This window comes from Manis pentadactyla, chromosome 18 (assembly GCF_030020395.1).
Source record: "Manis pentadactyla isolate mManPen7 chromosome 18, mManPen7.hap1, whole genome shotgun sequence".
Lineage (NCBI taxonomy): Eukaryota > Metazoa > Chordata > Mammalia > Pholidota > Manidae > Manis > Manis pentadactyla.
In genome coordinates, this window is record NC_080036.1 from 16,587,655 (window position 1) to 16,612,294 (window position 24,640).

At 42.5% G+C, this 24,640-nt stretch overlaps 1 protein-coding gene across 4 annotated transcripts in view; it reads left to right on the forward strand.

Moving 5' to 3' along the window:
• Nucleotides 1-23,528, forward strand: part of CERS3 (ceramide synthase 3) — a 102,160-nt gene extending 78,632 nt beyond the window's left edge. For 2 of the 4 annotated variants that reach the window (XM_036878654.2, XM_057494857.1), the window contains one exon: nucleotides 21,041-23,528. In XM_036878654.2, the coding sequence (XP_036734549.2) occupies nucleotides 21,041-21,220 (180 nt within the window). In that variant the 3' untranslated portion in view covers nucleotides 21,221-23,528. Of the gene's footprint in view, nucleotides 1-6,701; nucleotides 7,974-21,040 lie in introns of those variants that run through there. The other 2 variants (XM_057494858.1, XM_057494859.1) reach the window with 2 other exon arrangements.
• Nucleotides 23,529-24,640: the final 1,112 nt, after the last annotated feature.

Genomic DNA, 24,640 nt, shown 5'->3' on the forward strand with positions numbered 1-24,640 from the left:
GGGAGGGAAGGAAGGACACTGTGCCGCCCGGCCTTTGAGTAAAGCCTTCCTGCAGCTCCCGTCCCTAGGCCACAACTGTTCCTGTATTAACTGGCACGTGACAATAATCAGAGGCCTGGAAGGGATCCAGGCAAAACAAAACTTGGAAACCGGAAGGTGCTCTTACTCGGTTTCATCATGATTTTCACATTTCTGATCTCTAATGGGTTGTACCAGGCCTGATCAAAAACCCCATGGGTTGGGGAGCTGTGGACGAGAATTCCTGATTTCTTACGCTGTACTCTGGAAAAGCTGTTTCCAATAGCAGTATGACAGCAGTCCTGGAGGCCCCCGCAGCCCTGATCCTTGCGGTTCTATGACTTCAGCCGGCTCGTACGTGCATTCTGTTTTCCACAGCAGTGGCAAAGCTGGCTGTGAAATCAGTTTATTCCTCCAAAGCCATAAAGCGGCCTCTTAAAGTGTGCTATTTGAAGGCCCCGTTGTATTGCAAAGAGAAGGAGAGGGAGACGCAGGAGTTGAAATCCTTAGAGGAACAACTACCAAACCACTTTTCAACTCTATTTAATAAATACTTAGCGTTTAATTTACACCTCAGTTGTTACCAAGGTGATTAATTCTTGGATATTTAAAAAATAGAATCACAGAAGTTCATAGGCCTCCAAAAACTTCCTGTAAATCTCGTAACAGAGAATAAGAATTTGTCCCTTCAAGTTCCCAGTGCTTGGTAGGCCCTTATATGCAAATGAATAAAAAGTTGGGGTAAACAAGGCACACTGTTTTGTGTAAAAAGTCATAAAATAATTCATTAATTTTCTTATGGCCCCCACGAATTTGCATGATAGACTGAAAAGACGATATAGATACTTCTTAAAAATAGCCATTTTTGAAATATTCACATCTTATTTTCCCTAAACAATAAGGTCATTGCATGTATATGGTGAATGGGGACCTCCCACCATTTGCTTCCTTTGTTGAATACCTTCAAATAACAGTATCTGAACTGGTTCCGATGAAATGGGTGATTCTCTGATGAGCAACCAGCCTACACGTCACACTGAGAAGTTTGACGGCCTGCGAGATTCAACCTGTCACTCACTTTGCAAACATGAGAAGTGCTTTTAGAAGAAATTAAGAGCATAGCATGCTTCCATTTAATATTACTTAAAAGAACTTGATCATCCCAAAGCTATTATTTTCTTCTTTCTAAATATCATACTGGGTGCTCACCAACTCAAGCATGTCTCTGTGACATGTTAGACTGGGTCGTAGCCAAGACACAGAGGTCGGGGCTGGGGCACACAGCCATTCAGGCCAGGATGGAGAACTAGCCCCTTGGCGACCTGCCCCAGCCAGCTGCTCTTAACAGGCAGTGTCTTTTAAGTTCTCCGAATGACACTTCACATACGCTGAACTATTTCACTTGAAGAAAGGAGCCCTCGATAAACAAGAGGAAACTCTACCAAATTCGCACAGTAATTTCATGGCAAAGCCAAGACTAGAACCTGAGTCTCTTAATTTGTGATAATACTTCACCTTCTCTTATTATTCTTTCTTTGAAACAACCAGAAAATTAATTTAAGATACTTGCGTGAAGTAAAAAATAGTGAACACATAAACAATTTGAGTAATCAAGATAATAGTTTAAAATGCAGCATAAATCCTTTTGCTTATTTTTGTACTTTTTAAAAGCATAAGGAAATGTTTTATAATTAGTTTTTTTAATCCAAGATCACTTCCTAGTAAAGCAGTTAGGGTTAAGAGCTAAGAGAATGGGCTCTCTGTGTAGATTCAAACCTGTTGGCCTGTTTACTGGCTGTGTGATTTGGGGCTTATCACTGCTATTTATTGCCTCAGTTTCCTCACCTGTAAAATGGGGGATGATGGTTTTAGTACCCGACCTGTGGGAAGAAACTGCTAGCAGAGTGTCTGGCACATAATAAGCACATGACAAATGTTGGCTGCCATTATCACCACCCTCACTACTATTTACTCAGGTTCTTTGTGCCAGTTACAGACAGTCTGTGAATTCCAAGTAGCCAGGCAATTGGCTGTCAATCAAGCCCTCTCTTCCTTTTGCTTAGATAATTCTGCAGCTGATGTCAGGTGTCATTGTCCTTCACTTGCAGTCAGGGGCTCCAGTGACAGTTTCCTAAGCTATCTTCTGCCCGTTGACCGTCATGATGCCCATTCTGGACGATCCTTTTGACACACTCTCTCAGCTACCAGTGTGCTGGGGAGGAAATACAAAATCCATAACATCCAAGGAACCTCCAAGTCTCCCTTGTTAGTAGGCAGTAATGGATGTAAAAACTTCCCTTGCTGAATAAGACATCATAAAAATGCCATAAAGATGGATGATTGAAGTAGAGTTTTATAAAAATGCTATCAGTTTATATTTCTGTATTTCTGAATATTTATATAGATGAACACGTTTAACAATCTATTCAAGAAACAACAGTGGAATTTTTAAACTTGTAAAATAACAAAAATAAATGGGCAAAGTTGTTTAGCTTTCAGAATTTCAAATTTGAATATTCTTCTACACCATACATTCAGCTTAGCCACAAAATAGAGAGTCCCATAAGTTAAGAGCTGGAAGAAAGCACTAAGTGCCTCCTACCAGGACAACATGACCCCCTCTTCAAGTCCTTACTACTGAAGTGCAGTTTGCCCCCCACATCCACGTAAAGCCGTGGTCTCCATCTTATAGAGGACAGGAGCGATGACGAGTGAAGAAGGTCTGTGACACCCATGGTCACACTGGAACGGGGGTTCACGCCCTGGAGCCTGAGCTAATGCTGTGCTCTTCTGCCTCCCCAGGAGTTCTGAGTTTGTGAACATAGGTCCTCAAAACATGAGTAATACGAATTTCATGAGCATATGTTTCTACGAGTGTGCATTTAGCGTGGCGTCTGCTCAGTTCTCACAGCTTCATCATCTTATTTTTAGCTCCGTTAATGTTGCCGTGCAAGTAATCAGTAAATTTCAGCTCTTCATAGAGGGCAATCTTTAGAAAATCTCAGTAAGGGAATCCCCATTAGGGGATTTTCTGGCTTGAAGCAATCACAAGCCTGAGTTGTCATAAACCCAAAAGAGGAGCATTGTTTACACAAGTCAGATTGAAATAGGCAACCATATGCGTAGCTCTGAGATAATAAAAGAAAAAGAGGGTATCATGAGTGAGAGGCAGGGCCACGAGCAAATCAGCCCCCGGCTCCCTGACCCCTTCAGAACTCCTGCTGCTCTGCCCTGGACTGGGAGGCCTCTGTAATAGACCCACAGGTACAACCAGGGCACCGGGAGAAGACATAGCCTCACAGCCACAATTTGAGATGAAAGCAGCACAGAACTGGAAGGAAGAGTCCACCTGCCAGATGGGGAAGTGGAGGCCTGGAGAAGGGGGATTCCTAAGGCCTGTGAATCTGGACTGGCACCCAAGCTGTGCTCATTCCTACCCCAGGAGAACATTATCCAGGCATTTTCTTATATGCTACTGGGATGTTCCATACCTTGCCCCAAGCATTTGGAAAGTTTTCTATTGTGTTTTTCTAAAATGTTTCTTCTAGTAGGACAGGTATTGTGACTGCACGCATCCAGATTCTGTAGCACCTCTTTCTGCCGCTGCTGACAACAGCATGTCTTTTCAGCTCCTAAGTCCAGACACACTGACCTCTGATGGAGAAAGATTATGTTAGGATTTTTAAATAACAAGGTTTTATTTCCATTTTCATCAATCCACTCTGTTCCTTTGGAACTATGTATGGTGACCGCAGCTGAGAGAGGACTGGTACTTCTAGAAGATACTGCTAGGTATCTATTTTAAAAAGACAAACCTTACTTCCCTACAATTTCCCATGAATTTTTTGATTATATGATTTTCCATACTTGCTTTATCACATATTAGCTCTCTTTGTGCATACTCCTAAATTTCTTGCCTTTTGTGTTTTCTAACAATGGTTTTGATGATACTGGTTCTTTGGAGGTACTGGACAACTCAGGTCATTTGATTGGCAGGAAGTCATCTGAAACCACTATAAAATGAGGGGACTTGTTCAGTTGAGCGCTGTCCAATGAAAACATGTTTGAAGATAAAAGTGGGTGCTCAAACCCTAACTCTTTCTTTCCTCTGTCTCAGATGTTCCACTGAGTCACTGATCATATTTCGTTGAAATTGAAAGGAGGGTGAGGGATGGGTGCAGAGCCAGCCAAGGGGCAAAAGACACTCTGACATCCCTTGTACCCATAATTTTAAAAACCATTTCACAAAAATGGAACAGATTTTTATGTATTCCTGAAAGGGACAGGTATTCTCCATTTACTAGTAGAAGGACAAACCCACATGTACATGCATGTCAGCATGCACACACACACACACACACACACACACACACGTCTCATATGGAACTTGAGTCTCTGTTCTTGTGTGAGCCTACACAAGGGGACAGGCACAATTCATGGCTTCTTAATACATCTACACATTCATACCAGGATGTGAAAGTTTTATTAATGGGCTTTTGGGGCAACGGGATTGGTGAAAGCAGGTGTGGGGGGAGAACATGCCCTGGTCAGCACTGTCCCTGTTAATCTCCCAGGATTTTCTGGGGCTGCTCCTGCCCTGTGGCCACCTGCCCACCTCCATTCCATCAGTCTCTGAAGAGAGCTTTATGTCCCACCAAGGAAACCTTGCTCCTGAAAACTCATTCAGTTTGTAGATGTGGGTGAAATAAATACATTTTTAAAACATTCTCATTTGTATTTATCACATGGGCCTTAGAGCCTGAAGGACTCATGATGCAGATGGCTTTACCCGCGTTCTCTTTGGGGAATAGCACGTACGCCCTCAGTGGAACACTGTACTCTCAATGGGGTTATTTTCTGCAAATGGTGTCTCCTTGTAATGGACCGGAAAACCCAAAGAAAGCAGTGCTGGGCCCGGGCGCCCGGACGCTCCTCACTGGGCCCTGCCGCCGGTTCTATATGCCTGTGCTGAGATTTGCCATTTCAGTCAGCTGCGGCCTCAGTGTCACTCCCACAACTTGAGCCTGTGTGTGTGCTTCTGCAACAGTGTAGGTGTGTCCCTGGAGCCCTTGGCCATGTCGTTCAGTGGGATGGGACCGGCTAGTCTCACTCTCTGGCTGGCTGGGCCCATGGACCCAGTCTCTAGAGGACCCTCTGAGGCCCGGCCACGGTGGGGCTGCAGGCTAAGGGCAGAGCTGGGCCTCCACAGTAGGGTAACTACATGCACCATGATTTGGTTGAAGCCTCTAAATCTACCATGAGCCCCCAATATCTCCTTTACCCACTGATCTGTGTGCAAAATGGTGTAAAGTAGGTGACTTTGCTCTGGGCAAGGCAGCTCCCTTTCTTCAGTGGAGGAGAATACCGGGCAGGGACACAGCTGTGGGTCCTCCGAGCTGGGGGTTAGAGTCGTGGCCTGAAGGAACTTCTCGGCTGTGCACCACAGTGTCCACTGGCCCCCCATCTCTGCCTGCACTGCCCCAGTCCAGCCCCAGCCCCCACAAAGGGGACTGCATTTACCCTCAGGAGGGAGGCGGACTAGGACACAGAGAGTTTGGGTTCCCAAACACTTAGAAGTGAGTCTGTGGAGGAGTCACTGTTTGTTTAGTTTTTACCCTCTGCTTTCTCATTAGAGTTGACAGCTACCCTACCTTCCTTCCGGGATGTGGTTGAGGATAAAAATGCTCTGATATAAATGAAATTACTTGAGGTGTGGAGAATTCTGTCCTGGTTCTATGCCCTGTTTTCCCAGTTTCTTTGCAAATCTGATTGTTTTTTACAGGATGCCGGACCTTTTGAATATTACCTTGTTGGATGCTGGATTTTGTTGTGTCCCTTCAAACAATGTTTTTGTGTGCAGTACACCTAGGGAATTTTGTTTTCCTATGCAGTTAAACTGCTCATAGTATCTTTGATCCTTTCAAACTTAAAAGCTTTGTTAAGTTAAACCCAAAAAAGCTCACTTTTAAGCATTGTTAAGGTGAGACCAGAAAGGCTTTAGTCTGTGGCTACCAAGTGGAGTCCTTCTTAGGATTCTTCTTTAATTTCTGGCTGGTGAGAAGCCATGAAATTGCCAACCCAGTGTGAGCTCCAGGGCTTGCTTGGCCAACTCCTTTCTGGTGTTTCTTTGCCTGGCCTCCAGTAGTTTTGTCACTGGATCACAGTACTCTTGTGCAGTGTTTTCTTTTTGTACTCTTTTTTGTAGAACTCTTTTTTTGTAGAAAAACAAGAGTTCTTTAAATAATACATTTCCCTGGAGAATTAAAGACATGACTCACTTTATAAGATGATTTACTAATTATTTTTAAGCAACCATCTATTATAGAAAGGGAGACATACTGTTAATTTTATATTGCCTTACTGGACTAAAAAGACTCGTGACACGGGGAGAACAGTGTAGCACAGAGAAGGCACATAGTGGATCTGTGGCATCTTGCTACACTGATGGACAGTGACTGCATTGGGGTATGGGTGGGACTTGATAATACGGGTAAATGTAGTAACTGCATTGTTTTTTCATGTGAAAACTTCCTAAGAGTGTATATCAATTATACCTTAATAAAAAATAAAAAAAAAAGACTCGTGACATACAGAGAGTAAGGAAATCAAAATCATTTGAAATTGTGGAATTTTCAAACTTGAAAGTTCATTAAGCGATCCTTTGCTTCAATTTCTTTTTACAGAGAGCCGCAAAGAGGGTCTGGGGCTTACCAAGCGGCCTGCTAACCACGGTGTGATCTCTTGCTCTTATCAGCATCACCCAGAGCTAGTTAGAAAGGCAACATCTCAGACCCTGCAAGGGACCTTCTGAATGAGAGGCTTATTTATCAAGAACCCTAGGTGATTCATATGCATATTAAAGTTTGACAAGCACTGGTCTAGAAAATTCATATCCAGATAACTAAAAGTACAAGTCCATGTACAGCTAGGTTTCATAGAATCCACTTGAAATGTAATGCAGCTCCTTTGAGGAGGAAAAAAAAAGGAATGACTCAATTGTTTTTCTCTGTGACCTTGTCAACTTGGATAATAAGAACAAATATAACCAAAAGGAATGTTCATAGTAGTTCAGAAAAATTGAACTCTGACTCCATGCACTTTTTTTTCATACAGTTAAAACTAAAAGTTTGCTTTCAGGACAGCATAAAATGCTTATTATATTGTTCTTTGTTTCCCTGCCAACTGTGGATTTAGATGCAGAGCCATTCAAAAAGCAGTGGGACACCATGAGTCACTCATGACCTTGTGGGCTTTTGACATTACTGGAGAACTACAGATGCCCAAGCACAGACTTCATTAAAGCATTTCCCAAACACAGCTCTACCATTTTATCAAAGCCACAGTTGCAAATGCCGTTCCCAGAGGGGTATGGAAGTGCTGTGGCAGCGATCATTCCTTTACCTAAAACGAGCATTTTATCCCATGAACAGTAGCGTCTGTTTTTTTCATTGTCGAGGTTTATTTTGTTTGGTAATCCTTGCAATAATTTTTTAGGAATACAGACCAGGGCCAGGTATTTACCTTTTACTAATTGGCAAGTCATGATTAATTGATAAAGATATGTATGTTCCAGAGTTTTTAAAATATGTGAAAACACTGCACAAAAATAAAGCCAAAAGCATAGACATCAGGGTTTGACTTGAAGTTTATTGTACTCACTCCTCTTTTTGGGGTGGTCATGTATTAATTGAGTGGTTCTGGTTGTGTTAACACACGCAGTACAATGCAGGGCCATGGCTGTGGGAGAGAACATGTTCCCTAAGACACACGGGGTGGCGAGGGGTTTTGATGTTGCATCATAGGAGGATCGACTGTAGGAAATGAGAACCGTTATTGAAGAGGAGTTAACTATCTGTAAATGTTTGAAAAATTGACCAGTGTTTGAAGGAAGTACACAGACTGCTTTTAAACAATCACTGTGATTACTGGAGATGTATAGGCAGGAGTATGTACATCTTCTTGGGGTATTAAAAAGGGCATATCAACATCCAATAAAAACTAAACGAGCTTAAAAGTCCCTTCCAAACCTGGAGGTCTTTGGACACCGTTTTCTTTATGTAATCCTCCCTCTACATCTCCAAAGCTACCGCCCCAGTCCCAGCTGCTGGCGTGCCTCTCCTGGGGTACCCGGGTGGGCCCCTCAGTGCTCCACCCAGGACCACCCTGGCTTCCCCCGAACCACTTCCTGCAGCAACAGGGAGCACTGTTAGATGTAGATCGGCTCCCCCACGAGGGCAGAAGCTTTCTGAGGACAGCCACCTTGTCCGTTTTGGTCACTAATTCGTCCCCAACACCTTCGAACAGTGCTACACAGCGGCTTGTGGTTGGATTTAGAAGTAATTTGAACTTGTGACCATGACCCAGGAAGTCCATACTCTGGTCCATGCTTACTCCCTGACTGCATCTTAGGGCAATGCTCCATCTTCCTTACTCTGCTGCAGTTGCACTGGCCTTTCTGATCCCTTGCATGCTAGGATTGTTCCCACCTCAGGGCTTTTGCACATACTGTTTCCTACTCTTGAAATGCTGTTTACTCCGCTTTTCCCCGACCCCTCCTACTTCACCTCCAGGTTACAACCTTTGAGTTCCTTAGCAAGGCCTTCCTGGCATTAACCCCATCTGAGTGAGATCCCCAACTTACATACCATGGTATTCTCTACTTTGTAACGCTTACAAATGGGTAATTATACATTTATTGTTATGTGGTGAATCCCTTATGGTGTGACTCCTTCAATACATTGTAAGTATTTGAAGACACAGACCACTATACCCCCAATGTGTTGTGTAATGCCCAGGAGCTCAAGAAAGTTTTTCAAATTGGGGTGCTCAACTGGGGTGACTTTGCTCACCCAAGGACATTTGGCAACTTCTGGAGACATTTGTGGTTGTCCCAACTGGCATCTAGTGGACAGAGACCAAGGATACTTATTGCTAAACCTCCTACAATGGGCAGAACAGCACCCACACCAAGAATTATCTGGCCTGCAAAGTCAAGAGCAACCACACTGAGAGCCCTGGGCTAATGGGTGAACTCCTTTCTCCCATGGTTGATTCCACTTTGCAGTTGTTGGTGTTCCCAAATCATTCCTTGCTTTACTATCTGCCCATGTCATCTTGTACAGAGAGAGGTTAGATTTTAGCAGGAACAGACGGACACGCTATTTCTTGAGAAGGCAAGATCTGTGTAATTAGCTGGTTAGCATTTCTTCAGATGTAAACATTGGCAGTTTAAAATTATTCAAGTGATAATCACAAATGGTTGCCAGCCATTTCCTTTTGAAATAAGGCAACTATATTTGGAAAGTTCTGATGGCTTGAAAGAATCAGATTGTAGCTAATTGTTCTGGTGTGACTGGGAGAAAATTATCACTTTTCCCCCACATCCTCAGAGAGCACAACTTCCCGTTCCTTCGTGGTTGTGTGTAGTTTGGGCTAAGAAGGGCACACCCGGTAGGTAGTGTTGACGCTGCCGAACAGTTGTTCTAGTTGCTCGTTGGTTCTAATTCACTTAATGACCCTTTCTGTACCATTTTTTTCTCACCTCTGAACCTTGTGGAATGTTGAGTCTAAGCAGCTGAACCACTGATTTCCTGAAGGCAGCAAATTCTTGCCTCCTGCCCCGAGCCCACACCTTGCATTTACCTGTCTCTCTCATATATGAGCTGCACAGTTTCTCATCTCCAGTTCTAGCCACAGCTCTTTTGAGGAAGTTTTGGAGTTGCTATTTATTGAAACCTTTCATTCAGTTCTGTAGTCAGTCTGGGATGGTGCTTCCCAAACTTCACCGCCTCCAGGCAGCCAAGGCCCTGGTTTTGTGCAGCACACGAGGGCATGCTGGTGTGCCCACCCAAAGCAGGAAGAGACTGGGGCTCTGGTGCTGCCCCAGGGCTCAGGGGGTCAGTACCTCGGCATACCTTTTAGCTCTTTCCTGGCACATCAGTTGGGAAACTGGTGTAGAATCATCCCCACAGTACTGTAGCTCCTCAGCTGTGGGCCAGGTAGGTGATATGTCCCAGGCTTCCTTTTGAAAGTGTGCTGACAGATTGGAATTGTCTAAGAACAAATCATATTTTGTCTCTCTCTGGAGAAGGGTAGGTGATATAGTTTGTGAGTTTTCCCGATTCAGAAATTTTGCTGACAATGGCAGCTGGGCTGCTCTGAGCCCAGGAAGCAGCACCGTCCCGCCGGGGCATCTGCAGTGGCCGTCACGAGCCCTGCTGCAGAGTCATGTAGGTCGGCCGGGGGCTTCGGGACGCACACTGTGCTGTGTCGCAGAGGGCGGGGCCTGCGCTGCACAGCGGGCTGATGCTCTGCTCGAGTACTCTGAGGTCACAGGCCATTGCCTGCCGGTGGGCCAGGCCAGCCCAGAATTTGGATTCTAGTGAATTTTTTTTTTTGAAAATGGTTTTGCATCTTTGCCCACTTAGAGTTCCAGAACTTTCAGGCTATAGAATCTAAAGCTGTTGCTAAAGGATGCAAAATGTGGCAATTTAGAGACTATGCTAATTTTCATGGTTTTAATCCTTGAAGCAAATTACATTTGTGAAATCATTTCTACATCTGTCACAATTTGGTGATTACCACACCATCTGGTGCATTTTTTATTTATCTTTAGGTAATGTAGAGAATATTAAAGAAACCCATACATCTTTATCAAGAACCATCTATTCCAGTGTGAGCTCTGCTGCCACTAAGCTGTGTCACTCAGCTGGGAGGAATGGAGTCCTGTAGCTTATATCCCATCTGGAAAATTGACATGTCTAAAAAGACACTCTCTAGAATCCAGCCCTAAATCTTACTTTTCTCTTGGAAGCTCATTTTTAAAAGCCTGTGAACCTTAGCAAAATGAAATCATTTCTGAAGGAAATTAGATGCATTGATAGCACAAGTGTAATGAAAATTACAGCCATCAGTGGAACATAGAATGCATTCTATTTATCCTGGTAAACTGAGACAGTTAAAAAAGCAACATTTTGAGTCTGGCTCTGGAATTCAAGAGGAGGCATTCTTACATAGGCATTACTGGGTAGTCCAGTCCAGGGAGGTCTCCCTCTGTGCTAGGTGAGACCTCAACCCAGAAGAGGGTTCTTGATTCTGATGGAGAAAGAATTCATGAGCAGGTTGTGCAGGTACAAGCAAAGAGTAGTTCAGTAAGGCAAAGTGCATACACAAGTGGGGAGTGCAGGCATGCTCCAGAGATGAGCGGCGTGGTGGGGCTCCGGCTGCGTGGTCTTATAGCTGGAGTTTAAGCAGGGGTGGACTACTCATCAGGATAGATGGGGTTTTCTTGGAATAGGGAGGGGATTTCTGGGAAATAGGGTGACACCCTTCTTGTATCCTTAAGATGGTTTGCCGTGGAAATGTCATGGCCCCAAGGGGCGTGATATTTAGTATGCTAATGGGATTATAATGTATTTTGAGGTAAACTCAGGGTCAACTTCTCCTCCATGTTGGTACCAGTTTTGGAAGGTCTTTTATCTGTACCCTGCCTCCCCACATCCCAGGAGAACTACATGGAGTGTTTAGAATATGAACAAGCATCTAACCAAATGTAAACACCAGCCAAAGTCCCCAGTTCCCTGCCTGCTCTGTGTCTGGCCATCTACCTACCAAACAGAAACCATGGATAATAAGCCAATCTTGGGGCAAGATTAAAAAACAGCTTGGATCCCAACTCCACAGGACTTGAAAGCCTTTAGGTCCTGCTTTGACTTGCGCTCAGGACAGTAGGCAGCCCAGGCTGTGGTCTTGCTGCTGGTCTTCTATGTCCAAACAGGCGTTTTTCATGACCCCCCCACCCGTCCACTAAAAGAAAAGAATAGGCAAGGTTGGAAGTGTGTCCATTGCTTTAGAGATACTGAAGTATCAGTGCTCAGATGAATGAGTCTTTGAACGTAATTCAGTTCAGGTTGAGTACCTGCCCCTCAAACACACCTCCCAAAGGGGAATCGTGACCTCCACATGAGTTTAATCCAGGGAAGGTCACTGGAAACCAATTTCAGGGTTTTCTAGTCCTCCCAGTACCTGGGCTGCTTTCAAGCTGAGGGCGGGTCTCCCTCCATAGTGTCTGTGACTTCGACCCCATCCTCAAGCTCATGTCTTCTCAGCACTCTTGGAGGCCTAGCAGATGACGTTTTGCCAGGATGGGTGCCATGTAGTGATGTGGGGGCTCCAAAGCCCTGGTTAAGACTAGCAACTAGGTGTCTCCTACACGAGTTACTTGCTCTTCATTCTTTCCATGGTCAGTTTGTATGACCAAAGGGAGTTGCTGGCGGGGAAGTGCGGGACTCAAAAGACCTTGCAAAAATTACTCAGCCGCTTCCAATGGAATGAATGCTATTGTTCATAACGTTTTAGAGGACCCAGGTTGTTCCTGAGAAATGTTCAGTTGAATACTAGATACCTTTGCTAGTTCTAGAAAGGAAGTCAGCTAAACTTACCAGAGCAGGAATGTGCTCTCTGTAATTGTGGCTGCTAAAACCTTCACCAAGGGGAAGCTGTTGGGCAGGTCATGATGGCACGTGTGCCACCATATGCTTTGGCACTGTGAGAACCCTGAACTAAGCAGCTGCAGCCCTTTGGCCGCCAAAGCCCAGATCCACCCTTCACTCTTTCAAGGCTTTGGATCCCGCTTTATGCATGTATTTTCTTGAGCCTTTAATGATTTATGGGGGGGGCTCAGAGCCAACGATTTGCATGAGTTCTACTAGCCAAGTGGACCACCAATAGGGAAGCCTGGGGTGCTGGTATACAGAGAACAATAAAGGGAAGGGCTGTGCAAGAAAAGAAATTGGCTAATTCCAGAGGGACTGACTGCTGCTTGTGCAAGCAGAGTCTTGGCATTCCATCAAAGCAGACAGGTAGTGTTCCAGAAAACCCCGTGGCTTGACCTTTTAGCAAGTATGCAGATTTCTTGTTCTGCTTGAGCAAGCTTGACTTGTTTTAGATTTTTTAAGGTGTTGCAATTATTGGGGAAGATTTGCAGTTGTGAAAAGGTGCTTTGCAGAGTATGGATTGGTGTTTATATCTTAAACTTTTCTGATTCCCTCTGATTAGAAAAGCCTCATTTTTTCTAGCATAGTTCAGCCACTGTTTTTCAAACTGGGTTGCAATCATTAACAGGTCACCAAATCAGTTTTGGAGATCTCTACCATCATTTTTTAAATGAAATGAACTAGAATAAAACATGTCAATGTTTGTTCACATAATTAAAATAATTAATTAGGGATGATTTTCATTATTTCAGGTTTTATGACTGTTAGTTGGTCCTGGTAGTACCAAGGGCAGTCAGAACAGGATGAGAAAGTATGAAGAGACAGCTGGTGCTCCGCTCAGTAGGCAGAGAAGAACTGGACCTTTTTTATACAGATAACCGCCCTGAAACAGAGCTGGATGTCTGCCTCCTGGGTGCCCCGTCTTTCCAAGTATTCATGCAGACGACTCCAGCAGAGGTCTGCAGAGCAATGTGGTTTAAGGTGTCTTAGCCTAGATCAGGGTTTTCATCCTGTCTGCGTCTCATAGCTGTGTGGCCTTGTAAAAGTTACTTAACCCCTCTGAGCTTCAGTTTCCTCTCTTAAAGTAAAAAGTACGGTGCTAATGTCCTAGGGTTGCTGTGAGGAGGAAATGTTAGTGTTCATACTGTTGGGGAGGAATTCGGTTCAGAGACACAGGGAAGTCAGAGTGCAAGGTGAGGAAGGAATTCATTAAAGAAAGAGTCAGGGAATAGCAACTGCTGTGCAGGCAACAAAGGGTGAGGAAAAACAGAGAGATAAGGGAAGTTCATTGAACTGCTGCTTTGCATGGAGCACATCCCCTGCCAACTCCTAAAACCAGTGTCACCTGGCATCCAATGTACGTTTGGACCTGCACGGCATGGGAACTGAGTCCCTACCATCCCAGGATCTAGGGGAGCCACAGAGAACTGGATGGAGAGAGATTATGTTCTGAGAACTTCCCAGAAGCAAAGAAAGGAGACTTTCGGGCAAGCTACTAAAGAGCATGATCGTATAGCTGCAGTTCACTTCCAGGTCACCCAGGCAACGGGAACTTGCAGTCCAAATCAAAGCTCTCATCAGACCCTCCTTCTTATCTGAAATAGGACAGAGGCAGAGTGAAGACTTGAGCTTCAGTCTGCAGGACAGAATGAAATAGCAAAGTAATAAGGACACTTACACTAGAAGAGTGCAGAGACAAAACATTACACGCTGAACAGCGAGAAGTTAATTTAAGGCAAAAAGGTGCACACTAAAAGAAAGGGGAGTCTGGGCAACCTCAGAGAAGAGGTGCCCCTAAGGGTTTAGGGTCTGGGGTTTTATAGGGCTTTTTAGGTAGGAGTTGGCATAAGGCATGATGTATATAGGTGATTTATAATACCTTTGGAGGACTGTGTTGGTCTGGATACTGGCATTCTTTGTCCTCATAGGTTTATTTACACATCCGAGGTCTGTCTCCTGTCCTGGTTGCAAAATTACTTGATTAAGGGACAGGAAAAAGAGGGAAAAACAGCATATAAGTTCAAGAGTAAGCTGGGCCTTTTAGCAGGCTAAAGTAAATCTTACAATGGCATGATCTAATTGATACAGTGAAGACATGGGCTGCGCTCAGTTACTTTTCTTTATCTGGGGAATATCCAGACATTCCAAGTTGCTCCTGGCCTTTGGAGCTTCAGCTGATTAACTCATTAACTCAGTGAGTCTTTTCTGGCTCTCTAATTTTATCTAGTTAACTCTTTTGAGACCCTTTTAGTGGGATTTACTGACCTTATTCTCTCTCCACCTGCTTATATCTATATTTCTGCCTAACAATACTAACTGCTTAGGCCAGTGCCTGGCATGTGGAGATTTACAGCAGCTTTGTTCTTAATTGCCAAAACTTGGAAACAACCAAGATGTCCTCCAGTAGGCAAATGGATACACAAGCTGCAGATCCTCCAGACAATGGAGTATTCTGCAGCAATAAAAGGAAATGAGCTTTCAGGCTATGAAAAGACGTGACAGGAACTTAAATGCATATTACTGAGTGAAAGAAGCCAATCTTAGAAGGCTACGTACTCTCTGATTCCAATTGCATGACATTTTGGAAAAGACAAAACCATGGAGGCATTAAAAAGGTTAGTGGTTGCCAGGGGTTGGGAGGGAGGGAGGGAGGGAGTAAATGGTAGAGCACAGATGCTTTTTAGGGTAATGAAAAAATATCCTGTTTCATTGCTGTTACTGTTATATTATAGATGGTATGTACAAGATAAAATTCTATATAATGTGAGGTTTTGTTAATACCTGAATACCACACCATTCCCAATTTATACTATTCAAGTTTCATAGTGTGCAGCGCAACCACCTATACTCCCATCTAACAAACTCTCACTCCCAGGAAATCCTTTCTGAGCTTGACCCACCCTCTGGGGCAGCGCTTTTCCATCCTATTGGACCCATACCCACTAGTCAGCAATTAAATTCCTAGATAATAAAACTCACCTATAACCATAATTTTAAAAAGCATTATCATGCCAAACTGTACTAAATAAGAAATGATGAAAGACATTTCTGATAAAATATGTATTTCATGTGTAACGTGTGCATACCGGCACATACTCAGGAACACACTGACATCAACAGATGCTATGTTGCTTATATGGAGACTCCAGTGGGGCAGTTGCAAGCACAGACTGACCCAGGCATGTTATGCAGGGGACTCAAAGGCCATGGGTAGTGTTGTCATCACTGACGGTTTTCTGATACTAGGAAGTTCTGAACAGAACAAAGTATAGTCTTTCCTTGATTTATGTACATAGTTACATTCCTGGAAAATTGAGAATATATTAAAACCATGCGGGAATTATTGTGCTTGAATGAAAAATGGAATTAGATTCTAGTCTTGGATAATTATAAACAGGGTTTTGCCTAAACTCAGGTCTGGCAGGACATTTACGCATCATGCGCAATGTAGGGTATCTGGCATCCCTAACCACTGCTCACTAAAAGTCAGTAGTGCCTCCCAACCTTTGGGATGCCATACATTTCCAAAAAGCCCCATATGATCCAGGACTGGATTCTAGAGGATGCAGATTAGAGCCGTGGAGAGTATCCTCAAGGACTAGTTTATTTCTCAGCTAAAGCAACTCTTCACATCCTGGAGAAATGGGCAAGAAGAGCTAGTCTGATTTTCCGGAGACAAATTACTTTCTTTGTTCTGATTCAAATTTCCCCTTGTTCCCTACAAAAATCTTTTGAGGAAGGGAAAGGAGGCCCAAGGGGCATCATCCATGAAAGTCAATGTCAGTCAAGCCTGGCCCTTTCCTGAAAGACTCCATCCACAGAGGGTGTTGTAGGAGGAGAACTTCTGATCCCAGCTCCCAGCATATAAAAAGGTTGCCCTTCGCTGTTGCATCTTAACTGATGAGATGCCAAGTTTATTCCCTAATGTTTATAGCAAGTCTTGTTTATTTTGAAACCTTTATTGTGTTGTTGTGGAAAGGAGCAGAATGTACAGAGAAGAGCCCATCAAGTTATATTTCTGTGAGTAAGCCAGCAAAATATGTGCACATTGTTTTTTTTTTCAAAAGCCACATTTGCATGAAGGTTGTCCACAGAGGAGGTATTTGGAATCACCCTGAGAATCTCTGGAGGTGGTCAGTTTTAGTCTGCAGGTCACAAAAGGAAAATGGAACTTGCATGGTTACGGATGTCATCTTGAAAAATGATATGAGAGTAAATAGCCTCCACCTTTCTTTTTTATTTTCTTTTCTAGTCTGGGTTTAATAGAAATGATTGCAAACTGGCTCGGAGGGTGAGGGGTCATTTCCAACACTACCTTGCCCAGAGCTTGAGTTCTCAGTATTGTTTTAATAATTCATGCCATTGTTTTTCTTTTGCAAACAAGTCTGGTCTGTAGCAATTCCGTCTCCCTTCCTCAGGGGCAGTGTTATTCTTCTAGGACTTTTCCTCACAGAATTCCTTTGAGAATACCATGAGAGGAGAGAAGTGACCCTCTCAGTTAAGAGCTGTCATGGAAGGCATCCCTTTCTAAGGAAAATAGAAACATTCTAATGGCAAATAGTAAAAATATCTTTTGACAACCAAAATGCCCACGAGTATTACTTTACTTAGAAAATGTTTACATAGTGTTTGCTTTCTAAAAAGAAGTACTTTTTTTATTTTTAAACATCAGTAAAACCGACTTTTTTCTATTGGTATGTAGTTCTATGAATTTTAACACAAGCATAGATTTATGTATCCATCAGCATAATCAAGATACAGAACAATTCCATTACCCAAGTGATTCCTTTCCTGACCCTACTTCCTAGCAGCCGCTCATCTCTTCTCCATCCTATAGTTTTGTCTTTCCAAGAATGTCATGTAAACGACATTAATATGTCATATAGTAGGTAACCTTTTGAAACTAAATTTTTTTTCACTCAACATTATGCCTTTGAGATTCATTCAACTTCTTATGAATGTGGATAGTTTATTCCTTTTTATTGGTAAGTAGTATTCAATTGTATGGATATACCATAGTTTATCCATTTACTAGTTGAAAACATTTGGGTTGCTTCCATTTGGGGGTAAATATGAATAGAGCTGTTAAACACATTTGTTTTTGTGTGAACATAACATTTATTTCTCTGGGGTAGATAGGGATGGGATTGCTGAGACATACAGTAAATATATGTTTTACTTTTTAACTGTCAGACTGTTTTCCACAGTGTCTGTAGTATTATGCACTTCCATCAACAATGTATGAGTTCCTTCCAGTTATTCTGCAGCCTTGTCAGCACCTGGTACTGTCAGTGTTTTTTATTTTAACTATTCTAATGGGCTTTTAGTTGTAACTCATCACAGTTTTAATTGCACTTTCCTAATGGCTAATGATATTGAGCACCTTTTCATGTGTTTATTAGACATTCCATGTATCCTCCTTGAAGTGTCTATTTTTTTTGCCCATTTTAACTGATTTTTTTTCTTATTGTTGATTTTGAAAATTCTTTATTAGGCATGCATTTGGATATGGGATTTGAAAATATTATCTCCCAGTTTGCAGCTTTTCTTTTTATTCTCTAAATAGTGTCTTTCATAGAACTAAAGTTTTTAACTTTGGTACTTTGGTGAAGTCCAGTTTATCAATTTTTTTAATGGAGTATGCTTTTTTGTGCCATGTCTAAGAAGTCATCACCCAACCCAAGGTCATGGATTTTCTTCGGAAAGTTATATAGTTTTAATTTAGATCTGTGATCCATTTTGAGTTGACTTTTGTATAAGTCATGACATTAGGTCCAAGTTTATTTTTTGCCTAAGTATTTCTAACTGTTCCAACACCATTTGTTGAAAAGACTATCCTTCCTTCACTGAATTGCTTTTGTGACTTTGTCAAAACTCAATTGGCCATATTTGTTTGGGTTTATTTCTAGATTCTCTATTCTATTCCATTGATCTATGTGTTTACCCCTTTGCAAATAGCACCCAGTCTTGATTGCTGAAACTTCAAAGTAGCTCTTAAAATTGGGTGATTTCAGCTCTCCAATTTTATCTTCTTTTTCAGAATTGCTTTAGCTATTCTAGTACCTTTGCCTTTCCATATAAATTTTAGAATTAGCTGTCTGTATCTATAAGAAATCTTGCTGAGATTTTAATTGGTATTGTTTGGAATATAGATCAATTTGGAGATAATTAACATTTTTTACTCTGTTGAATCTTTCAACTCATGAACATAGTATGTCTCTCCAATTATTTAGATCTTTGATTTCTTTCATCAGAGTTTTGTAAGTTTTACACAGATATCCTATGCATGCTTTGTTCAGTCTGTACCTTATTATTTTACTTTTTGAAACTATTATAACTGTTACTGATTTTTAAATTTCAGTTTTTTATTGGACATTGATAGTCATGTTAGTTTCCTGTCATGGTGGTAACAAATTACCACAAACTTGGTGGCTTAAAACAACAGAAATTTATTCTATCACAGTTCTGGAGGCCAGAAGTCTATAATCAGTTTGAACCAAAATCAAGGTGTGGCAGGGCTGCACTGCCTACAGAGGCTTCAGGGGAGAACCTGTTCTTCCACTTTTCCATCTTCTGGTGGCTGCCTGCATTCACTGTTTGTAGCTGCATTACTCCAGTATCTACCTCTGTCTTCATGTTGCCTCTCCTCTGAATTTCCATGTGCCTCTCTTAAAAGACACTTGTGATGGTATTTAGGCCTCACCTGGATAATCCAGGATAATCTCCTGAAGATCCTTAACTGAATCATATCAGCAAAAATTTTACCATATCAGGTAATATTCACAGGTTCCAGAGATTAGGACCTAGTATCTTTGAGCACATCTTTCAGCCTACTATGTTAGTGTTTAAAATCAAGATTGTGTGTGAGTGTGTGTGTGTGATTTTGTATGCTGACCTTGTATCCTGCAGCCTTTACTGCTAAACTCACTTATTAATTCTAGGAGTTTTTTGGTAGAGTCTTTGGGATTCTCTACATAGATAATCGTGTCATCTGCAAATAGGGACACTTTTATTTCTTTACAATCTGTATGTCTTTTATTTCTTTTTCTTGCCTTATTACATTAACTAGGACTTCTAATGTAATGTTGAATAGGAGTAGTGAAAGTAGACATCCTTGACTTGTTCCTAATCTTAGGGAGAAAAATTCAGTTATTATCATTAAGTCTGATGTTAGTTTCTATTCCTTCTTTGCTGAGAAGTTTTAACTTTTTATCATGAAAGGATGTTGAATTTTGTCATGATTTTTTTCATGATTTTCCTACATCAATTGATAAATCATCTATTTTTTCCTTCTTTAGATTATTAATTTATGGATATTCATTGATTACCAAACATTGAACTAGCCTTTTTTTATTGGGACAAATCCCACATCATTTTGATATATTATTTTTATATATTGCTGGTTTTGATTTGGAATATTTTGTTGAGGATTTTTATATTTATGTTCATTAGAGACATTGGCCTGTAGTTGTTTTTTTCTTTATACTTTCTTTAGTTTTGGTATCAGGTAATTCTGGGCTCATAAACTGAATTGGGAAGTATTCCCTCATCTGTTTTCTGTACCAGATTGTAGAAATTTGGTATTACTTCTTCTATATGTTTCATAGAATTTGCCACTGAAACAATCTAGTCCTGATGATATTCTTTTAAAAAAAGATTTTAATTACAAAACTTCTTTCATAGTTGTATGATTATTCAGGTTACTTATGTCATCTTGGATGAAATTTGGTAGTTCGTAGTTTTTGAGGAATTGGTCCATTTCACCTGAGTTGTCAAATATATATACATAGAGTTGTTTGTAGTATTCTGTTAACATTTTTGTATCACCTGCAGTATTAATGGTCATATCTCCTTTTATTTTCTGGTAATTTGTGTCTTCCCTCAGTTTTAATTTGTTAATCTTGCTGGTGATTTGTCAATTTCACGGATCTTTTCAACGAACCAGATTTTTTTTGTATTTTTTTCCTCCCTTCTTTTTCTGTTACCAATTTCACTGATTTCTTCATTTTTTCCCTTCCTTTTGCTTGCATGGGGCTTATTATGCTCTTCTTTTTTCTAGCTTCTTGAGGTGAGAGCTCCAGTTATTTGAGATTTTCATTTTTTTCTACTATAAACATTTAATGCTATAAAGTTCCTTACAAGCACTGTCTTAGCTACGTTCAACAAATTTCGAATATTACATTTTCATTTTAGTTCAAAATCTTTTTTAATATCCCTTAGACTTACTCTTTGATCTATTGATTATTTATGTGTTTAATTTCCAAGGGTTTTGAGATTATCCTATTATTATTTGGTTATTGACTTCTAGCTTAATTCCATTATGACCTGAAACATACTTTGAATGATTTGAAGTTTGTTCGGTTTTGTTTTATGGCCCATGATATGTTCCATCTTGATAAATGTTTGTTTGGCTATTGGGTTTTCTTTGAAAGGGGCCCTATCTCTAAACTGGGCCCATTTGTTTGCTTATTCACTCAAGACCTTTCCTGGAAGGTTGTCATTTGCAGTCCATTCTTCCCTTGGTTTAGGACATCCAGGATGTGAGGAGTGATGGTGAGGATGAAGAGGAAGAGGAAGAGGAAGAAGGAAAGGAAGAGGCAGAGGAGGAAGGGGAGGCAGAGGCCGCCGAAGGCAAAGGCAGAGACTCTTTGAAGAACGGCCTTGGTGCCCACAGAAACCTCATTCCCAATGGGCAGCAGGGCCATTAGTTTGAAGCCCACGTAGCTCCTGGGGCGCAGTGTGCTCCAAGGGCTGCTGGAAGCCGGAAATGCTCCCCCCCATCACTGTGGCCTATGGGAGCCACAGGGCCCCCAGATCCTGCCATTTTTCCCTCTTTCTAACCACCCCCCATCCCCTCCCTAAGATGTATTTAACAAAATGTTGTTGTGTTAAAATATTCAATGTAAGCATCCCCGTGAATTTCACTACAGTTAGAACTCAAACTGGTCAAAGATTTCAAAGATTTCTCCAGAGAACTGTTTTGGTTCAACTGTGTTCATTCGTGCGCTTGGACATTTGGCTTTTCCAGGAGCTCACATATAGGCCTTTCACCTTCCCACTTTGCCTATTTTCTGGATGGTTTGAGAAGTGATACATTATTCTTTCCAGGTGTATTTGACCACAGGCAGCAACTCATTTCCCCAACATGAGTTAGAGGTGGCAATGGAACAGGGGCAGGAGGGCCAAAGCAGGAGACCAGGCTTCTAGGGCTCATGGGCTACTTCCTGCCATGGTGCTTCATCTCTCCAATGGGGATATAACACCTGACCAGCCTACCTCAAAGGATTGGAGTAAGGTTCAAATGAGGTAATAATAGAAGTGAAAATGTGTACTGTCAACTATGGTGCTGTTGTTATCTGACCCTCTCTTCACTGTGGTTCCAGCTCTGTTTGAGAGACAGAAACCTGGTTAAACCCAGCACTGAATGGGCCTGAGCAAAAGGCACAGTCTTAAAAAATTCCTTTGAAATGTGTCTGGAGATAGCTGGAAATGAAATTCCCAGGAGACTCTTTCCATTTTATTTGATAACTATTTATTTGTGAGCTCCCCAAGGGTGATGCTCAAATTTCCCCTGATTCTCCTCCCTCAGGCCCCATGGCCAGGGGGTGGGAGGTTCATCCCATTCCTTCTTCCTTTCACTGGTCCCTCACTGGTATCCCCTCAAAGAGGGAAGCTTCCCTGCTGCTGCAAGCCTCTCCTCTGGACCAACAGAGCTACCCAGGCAGCTGCAGGGGCCACCTGGGGCCTCTCTGGGGGAGCCCCATGCCGGGCAGGATGATCACTGAGCTCTCTTTATCCAGGAAGCCTGCACCTCTGGGACATGACGTGGGTAAGTGCCAGACCAAAAAGAAGTCTTGGCAACAGAAAGAGGATGGGATGCTGGTTCATCTCTGCTCTCCACTCACACTGCCTAACAGTAAAACAGCACAGAAAAAGGCTGGAAACACCCCTAAGAAATGCTCAAGGGCAGGTGCTAGGGTCCATGATAGCTCCTTGGGCCACCTACCTCTCTGGGAGCACAGATAGGGGCTGGTGGGCCAGCAGCCAGCTCCTGGGGGGCACATGTCCCCAGCCCAGGGTACAGAACAGACCTCAGAAGCTTTTCAGGTTTCTGCCCAGTGAGGAGAGGCAGACGCTTGCAGAGAAAGAGCCAGAGCAGAGCATGCACTCTCTTTCTTGCCCATTATCTCATATATTTGGGTCATATTTTCCACTTTCGTCCTGTTTTGCTCAGGACCCATACTATAAAGCCACGTGGGTGCCAGGACTGTGGGCACACAGGCTCCACTGATGAGGGCTGTGGCCCTCAGGGCAGGAAGGGCACCGCACAGAGTAAAGGTGCTTGCATTGTCTGATTTTTAATAAAAAGGTGTTTCTAAAACCTTCAGGAACCAAAACCAAACCCAAAAACCCTTCAGAATTCTTTTCCCCAAAAAAACCCATTTCAAGAAATCGTTAAAACAACAGAAAAATGTGTCAAATTTTCTCTGCTTATTGCTTTTATGAGTTGGATGACATAGGTGTTATATGATAAGTCTGAAACGCCTCCACTCAAGACATAGCTGTTGAAAATGATTAATATTAGTATTGTTTTTGGTGGAGGAATATCACCAAGATATTATTTTTTGTGTGTCCAGTTTACAGACTACATGTTCCTTGATTTATTTTGGTCTTATCTCTGTACCAAATATCTTCTTGCTTAAGGTACAAATTGTTTATTTGCTGCTCTATTCTCCTCTTTTTTTCGTATTCGAATGTTGATAAAATTGATAAGCCAACTTCAACTATCTCTGATATGGTTGGAAGCATTAAACCATCTCTTCAGAGGTAGGAACGCATTTTTGTATCATTTCTTAGGACTTTTGAGGTGAATTTTAAAAGTAACCTCTCTTTCTACAGGGAACAAGGGCTCATACTATGCCAGATGACTTTAAAAAAATGCAGCCCATCATGCCATCAATATTATTGTAATGCTAATGACTTACAATAAAAGAAAAACAGCAAACAAGGACAGAATTGAGCCTGCATGGTGACTGAGTAGATTCCACACACACATTGCTTGGCTTCTTAGAGATCATTACTGCTCTCACCAAGTAGTGGAAACAGAGATTTGCCAGTCCTCTTAAAATGCCTTTCCAGCAATCAGAGGGCACAATACGAAGAACAAAGCCAAGTTGGGATGCTAGGGCTGCTCGCCTTGGGTTACCAGACACCAAACACCAGGTAGTGGGGTGGGCCTGACTCGGTTGAGCCTCTTGGCTATGCATAGTGTAGACAGAAAGACACCCGTGGGCGCGGGTCTAACCTGGGTTAGGACATCTGGGCCCCACGGCACAAGGCACTAAGTGCTAAGAAAGAGGACTGACTGTAACTCTGGGGGGGAAATATTTTCCCAGCCCAGAGCAAATTACCTTTGAAACTGAAATCAGTCAAAGGGAGAAATAAAGTGGGAGAGATCTGTTTATTGCTTACAAGCCGTCATCCACTTCTGCTCGCCAGTGTCTCTCATGACCCACCTCCAAAAAGGGACTTCACGCAACCCCTCGGGCCCAGATACGCCCTCGTTCCCCTATGTAATCACCTATCCATACAGAGATGGACTACTCTCCACCCTACTGATACGGAGATTCACGAAGGCTGGGTGACGGCCCTCCACCTCACCCCACCCACTTCAGATGCCAGACCAAAGCCCCAGGCTGTTGCCTGTGCTTTGACCAAATAGCTCCAGATTGGAAGTTCCAACAACCTCCCCTTTAGATTTGATTAATTTGCCAGAGCGGCTCACAGAACTCAGGAAAATGTATGTTTACCAATTTAATAAAGGATACCATACAGGATACAAGTTCACAGCCAGATGAAGAGATACATAGAGGTCAAGTTCCCAAATACGGGAGCTTCTATCCTTGTGCAGCTTGGGGCCTTGCTTGGTGGCACAAGGTGGCAAGGCAAGCACAGTGGTGGGGGTGGGGAGGCAGTGGGAGGGAGAGAGAGAGGAAGAGGGGCAAATGAGAGAGATGGAGAGCTGAGCAAAATGCTCTACCCATGGGTTTTTGAGAGGGCTTCACTGCATGGTTGTGACTGACTAAATCATTGGCCATTGTCTGATTCCCTCGGCTCTCTCCCCTCCC